The sequence below is a fragment of the Cuculus canorus genome, chromosome 15, assembly GCF_017976375.1.
Source record: "Cuculus canorus isolate bCucCan1 chromosome 15, bCucCan1.pri, whole genome shotgun sequence".
Lineage (NCBI taxonomy): Eukaryota > Metazoa > Chordata > Aves > Cuculiformes > Cuculidae > Cuculus > Cuculus canorus.
The window spans coordinates 6,161,698-6,167,697 of NC_071415.1; the positions used below are offsets into that span (position 1 = coordinate 6,161,698).

At 50.5% G+C, this 6,000-nt stretch overlaps 1 protein-coding gene across 1 annotated transcript in view; it reads right to left on the minus strand.

The window, feature by feature from the left end:
- The window catches only part of USP7 (ubiquitin specific peptidase 7), a 68,339-nt gene extending 63,169 nt beyond the window's left edge, over window positions 1–5,170 (minus strand). Inside the window, exon 1 of the mRNA XM_054080409.1 lies at window positions 4,995–5,170. Coding sequence (XP_053936384.1) covers window positions 4,995–5,079 — 85 coding nt within the window. The 5' untranslated portion in view covers window positions 5,080–5,170. The remainder of the gene's footprint in view (window positions 1–4,994) is intronic.
- Window positions 5,171–6,000: the final 830 nt, after the last annotated feature.

The following is a 6,000-nucleotide window of genomic DNA, read 5'->3' on the forward strand; positions in this document are numbered from 1 at the left end:
CTTTAAAGTTTGGGTTTACGTTACTTTTACACGTACAACTCGCTTTACTTACTATAGCTACCAAGTAATACAGGGAGCAGATTTTACTTCTCTTTTGAATCCCATCAATAGCATGAAACAACTGCAGTGGAGTGCTCAAGTCCGATATTGTAGTTCATCCTTAACAACATGCTAGCTACACCTCCCTCTGAATTTTACACGCATTTTACACTATTTCACTATTTCCACTCCACTTTCACAAGAGGTTTACTAAACCTGACAACTTATTGAACACCCAATCCATGAGGAATGCATAGAAGAAACTCTAGACACAGTTAGCACTCTTCAAAATTCACTGATGCTGCTTTCTTGGTTGGCATGAAGCAGCTGCCTGAGAACGATGCAATGCACATCTTTTCCCAAGGCCAAGCATGCTGTTTCCGGAGGTACTAAGCACTACCGTTGCCAGGACTAAGAGGTCAGGCCTGGTTCTTCACTGTACATATAACCTCAGAACTAACTTAATTTTGATTGTTGCCTGCTGCATCAGCAGTTTTATCTCCCCTCGCTTCACGGCCATTTATTTCATGGAAAAATGTAAAGGCTGGAGAGGGAAAGGGTCAGGAAGAACATATAAACAAGCAGATATCCACAGATTAACTTAGCCTGCGTATTCTCCTCTCAAATATACAGCCTCACTTGGTGGGAAGCAATAGAGAAGACAGCAAAGGAGCTAGCTCAGGGAGAAAGAAGGATACAGGCCTTTTGGAGAAAAGCATGGAAGCAGGCAAAGACAGAAACAAACACCATGGTATGTACTCAAATGATATTAAATTGCCAAGAATTGAGAATACCAATCGAGGACAAAATATGAGAGGGAATTAAGCATTCAGAAGACAGGCAAAAAAATAAGATATGTGCTTGAGGCTAGTATCACAGAGTAGGTCAGAAATCTAGTAAATTCTGTCAGCAGTGAGCAAACCAGGAATGACCAGCAAGCAATACAAACTTCCCAGCAGTTTCCATGCAGCTGGAAGGGCAATTTTAAATTTTCACATACGTACATGTTAAATAATTTTTGTTCTTGTTCTTTGTATCTTGCATAATTTCACCTGGAATTCAAATCTCAACTTTAAATTGCCCTAACTGGGGAAAAACTTAAAAGATAGCACTGCCTGAGAGGCCGCAGAGCTGACACAAGGAGAACGTGAGTACACCACCTGAACTTCAAGCTACCGTGTGTTCACGGACTGTGACACAGTCTTGATAAGCTTGTGCTAGCTACTTTGGAAAAGAAACTCCCACCACACAAAACACACATACATACGTAACTATAGGCAGAGGCTGAACCTACAAAAAAAGAGAGTAAAACTATAAACAACGGAAACTTACAGTTATTAAGCTGCAATTGAGATTTTCCACTAAAGAACTTTATTAAATATATAACTGTAGATTTGTATTAAGGCAAGTTCTTTAAAGTCCAGGCACATTTGTGTAAAGATGTTGCAGAGGAAACATATATAAAGTATCAGGACTTGGATTCAATTACACTTCATTGAGGAACTCACTAGCAACTAAACAACCTTAATTCTTTGCATGATGAAGCAACCTACGTACAATCTACTTACAGTAGAGAAAAACTATTTATTTTTCTCCACTACATTTATTTAGCATATAAATAAACTCATCAGGATTTCTACAGAGTAATTTACTTATAACCACTCCAAACTGTTACATTGATTTAGAACTCCAGCCCCAATGGCTCACCTGCACTCTCCTACTCTGTTTGGGCCCAAAGCAGCCAGATCACATGCTTTTCTGCAGTCACAGATGAGGGGCACACAAAATCCATGACTGGTGACACAATCTGGCCAGATCGCTGCTAGCACTCATGCCACCTCAAGCAGCCCTTCCTCTTCCTTCCCACTCCAGTGACAAACCTTCACCACATGCAACAGGGCTGCAGGGTGAACCAAATTAAGAATCTAAACTACACTCTAAACCTCTACTTTCTGTTTTTCATTTTGATCACATTATAGACATGGGGAGGTGCACTAGCCCAATAACTGTCACGGCACATGAGCTGAGAAGGAGCAGCAACAAGTGCTGTGCTTGTCCAACTGCACCCTTGGCTCAGGAGGTGGATGCCTTAAGCCAAGGGAATACAGCTTTTTCTGACAGTTCTCAAATTTAACATTTCTCTGTCCACGTATCACTACTGTCAAGCTTGAGTGAGGCTAAAGCTGATTACAAGCAACATCCACAGGTAACAGAGAACTAAATACACAACGAGGTGATTTGTAAGATATAGCATTCTAGCTAAAGCATTGCAAGTAGATGAGCCTACACGGCATCTGGTCCCACTGAGCAGATACCTGCCCCTTACTGAGACTGTCATTCCTCCTGTCTGTCAAGATGCTGAGATTAAGTAATTTTTCTTTCTAAAGGCAGTGTCTTCCTCCCTCCTGAAGTCCGATTACCCAATAGTCAGTCTAGTACCACTCTCATTTACACAGCGTCCATAAGGTCATCAAGCAAGAGTAAATTAGTCATAAGGAAAAGGGAAGGGAAAAAAACGGGACATGAGAGCAATCACTCAATCACTATATTTGATTCAATCCTAAAGAGTTTAATTCTATACTTTTATTATGACTTCTGAGAGGGTTATTTCACTCATCAAACTGTTCATCCTGTACACCTGTACACAGAATAAGCAAACCTTCACATAATTCACAGAATCAAGATGTGCAATTTTCCACTGCACATTCTTCACATCGCTCCTAAATCTAACGTGATCACTCACTGAAGAATGGCATCCGACACTGTTCTGTGCACGTTACAATTAAGCTAACTACCTGTTACTAAATATTTCCCTCACTGCTTGAAATCACCTCTCTCAAGAAGAAAGACAAATACCCACATATTATGATGATGAACATTGCTGCTGACTTTTATTAAAAGTTGACATCATGAGTATACATTTACTGTGTAAAACAATCTGCTCTCTGCTGAATTGTAAACTTAACACATTTCTCAAGAAAAATGAAGTACTACAAAGAAAACCATCCAAATGCTGAACATCTTTTGGTTTGCTTTTGCATATATGGACAGTTTTATAAACTCTTACAAATTAGCAAGTTCGTAATATCACCTGGTATCAGCCAGGTGAGGCCTAATAAATCTCAAATAGAACCCACTTAGATAACGCTGTATTCTGTGTGATTATGTTGATACACACAGAGGCTCTTTCCTTACCCCTCGAAGGGAGGTGGCCACCCACGTAAGATTTCCAAAACAACCAAAGGTACTTCCGAGTGTTCTGGACTCCTGTATCCCCACCGACAGAAGGGATGCAATCTAGAGAAGCTCAGGACACCTTAAACTACATAAAAGTGTTCAGCACTTCACAGCGTGCGCAGCATGGCAGATGATCGAGCCCATAAAAAAATCAAAATAAAAACATTAAATACAGTCAATACTTTAAAGGACATGAAAGGGATATCGAGAAAAAGCAGACTGCTAATGGCTATCAAATAGACAGCTGGAAAACATGACCCACAAGATGTTAATATTTGTAAGCATACAGCCAAGAGAGGTACGTTTTAAATCACCTCCTTTTATGTTTTTGTCACACAATATATAAACACCAGTTTGGAGGTTTTTCCAAAGCAAAATCAAAAACAGTTGCTCTGATAGCAAACAAGTTTTAGCTACTATTTTATGCAATAGTTATTTAAGAAAGCAAAGCTTTCTGTAATGACCTTCTAATCTAAAAACGTACTCTCACAGTCCCTGTGACAAACTTGCACCTTTGCTCCTCCACATTTCACTGGCTATTATTTAGCAAAAAGGTTCGTTTGCTAAGTCAACCGTCATGTTTCCAGGGAAAATATCTCCCGTCGGTGAATATTTATGTCGCTGCCGATTAGAACCACCGTAACGGAACCGGCATCTTCACAGCCAGGCGTTCCGAACGCCGTTTAGGCAGTCGGTGTTTTTGACCTCCAAGTCAAATACCATCGCTACGAGCAGGTTACCGCGGCTGCCCTTCCTTCGGGAACAAAATCCCGCCGTACGGTTCCCCAAATTTACTCCGCACCGTGGAATTCGCGCGGAAAGTGGTGTTCAAAAGGGGAGAGGGAAGGGTGAAAATAACACCACAATGCAAGAAAAGAAATTAAAACCCGGTGAAGGCGGCACGGGCCGGGCGCGGGGAAGGCTCCTCGGAGCCCAGCGCAGCGGCATGACGGTGCAGGATGCGGGCCGAGGGCCGGGCGGGCGCTACACATGGCCGGCCCGCCGACCCCGCGCTAGGCCCGGCTCCTGTAAATAACGCTCCGAGGAGGAGGAGGGTTAATTAAAAATGGCGAGCAGCGTGGCTGCCTGCATACAATGAACGGCCGCGCCGCACGGCCCCGGGCCGGCAGAGCCCCCCCAGCCCCGCGGGAGGAACCCCCCCCGGCACAGCTCGGGGGAGACGGGGCTGCCCGAGCCCCCACCGTGTCCCGGAGAGACCCTCGGTCCCTGCGGCGGGCAGAGAGAGCTCCGGGGGGCAGGAGGGGAAAGGAGGGGGAGAGAGGGAAAAGGAGAGGGAAAAGGAGGGGGACAGAGGGAGAGGGAAAAGGAGGGGGGGAGAAAGAGAGAGGGAGAAGGGGGGAAGAAAGAGGGAGAGGGGAGAAAGGGAGAGGGAGAAGGAGGTGGAGAAAGAGGGAGAGGGAAAAGGAGGTCGAAGAAAGAGAGGGAGAGGGAAAAGGAGGGGGAGAAAGAGAGGGAGAGGGAAGAGAGAGGGACAGGGAAAGAGGGGGAGAGGGAGAAGGCAAAGGAGGAGGGAGAGGAAGAGGGAAAAGGAGGGGGAGAGGGAGAGGGAAAAGAAGGGGGAAAAGGGAGAAGGCAAAGGGGGGGGCGGCCGCGTGTTTACCGCGGAGCGAAGACGGGGCTGCCCGAGGGGGCGGGCAGCGAGGCAGGGGACACAGACACACACGCACACTCTCTCCGCAGCAAGCCTCCGCGTTTACCTTCCATCTCCATGTCCTCGGGCTCGCTCAGCTGCTGCTCCCCGGGCTTCTGGTGCTGCTGCTGCTGCTGCTGATGGTGGTTCATGTCGGGCGGGCTGCGGGGCTCGGCGGCGGCCTGGCCCTTTCCCGCGGGGGGCGGCGGGGCTGCGGGCGGCGAGGGGGCGGCGGGGCGGCGGGGCCGGGGCTGCTCAGGGGGCTGCGGCCGGGCTCCGGCGGGCAGCGGGCGGGCAGCCGGCGGGGGCAGCGACACGCGCACGTATTTGCTCGCTATTCGCCCAATCTCGGCGGCGGCGCCCGGTTCGGAGCTGGGGGGGGTGGGGGGAAAGGGGGTCGGGGAGGAGGGACCGGCCGGGGGCGGCGGCTTTTCCCCCGGCGGGGAGGAGGGAGGGAAGGAAGGGGAGGGAAAGGAGGGGGGGGGGGGGGGAACGGGAGAGCAGGAGTCAGGGCCCGCCGGCGGCGCCCGGCGCTTCGCCCTCCCCCGGGTCGCTGTCCCCGGCGCCGCGAAGTCGGGGAGGCGCCGCGGGGCCCCGCCCGCGCCCTCCCGCCCCCCCCAGCGCCCCCCGGTCGCTGCTGCCGGCCCGGCCCCGGCTGCCCGTGCCCCGCGCTGTGCGGCCGCTCCGCCGGACCCGCTCTGCCTCAAAATGGCGGCCGCGCCGAGCGCCGTGAAATGTCACATCCGCATGAGGGGCAGCCCGGCCCGCCCAGGGGGAGGCAGCGCCGCGGCCGCCACGGGAACAGCAGCCGCCGCGGGGGGCGGGGCCGAGGCGGGGCGGTGGCTGCGAGCAGCGTGGGGAGAGGGGGTCCCGCGGCGCCGTGACCCGGCCTGGGCCCCGGGAGAGGCACCCCAACTCCTGACAGAGCAACCCCGTGCGCTGAACAGAGCGTCCCGACCCCTGACAGGGCAGCCCCAGCCCCTGAACAGGGAACCCCATCCTCTCACCGGGCACCCCGACTCCCCGAACAGAGCACCCCAATCCCCTGAACAGGGCATCCCGTCTCCTGACAG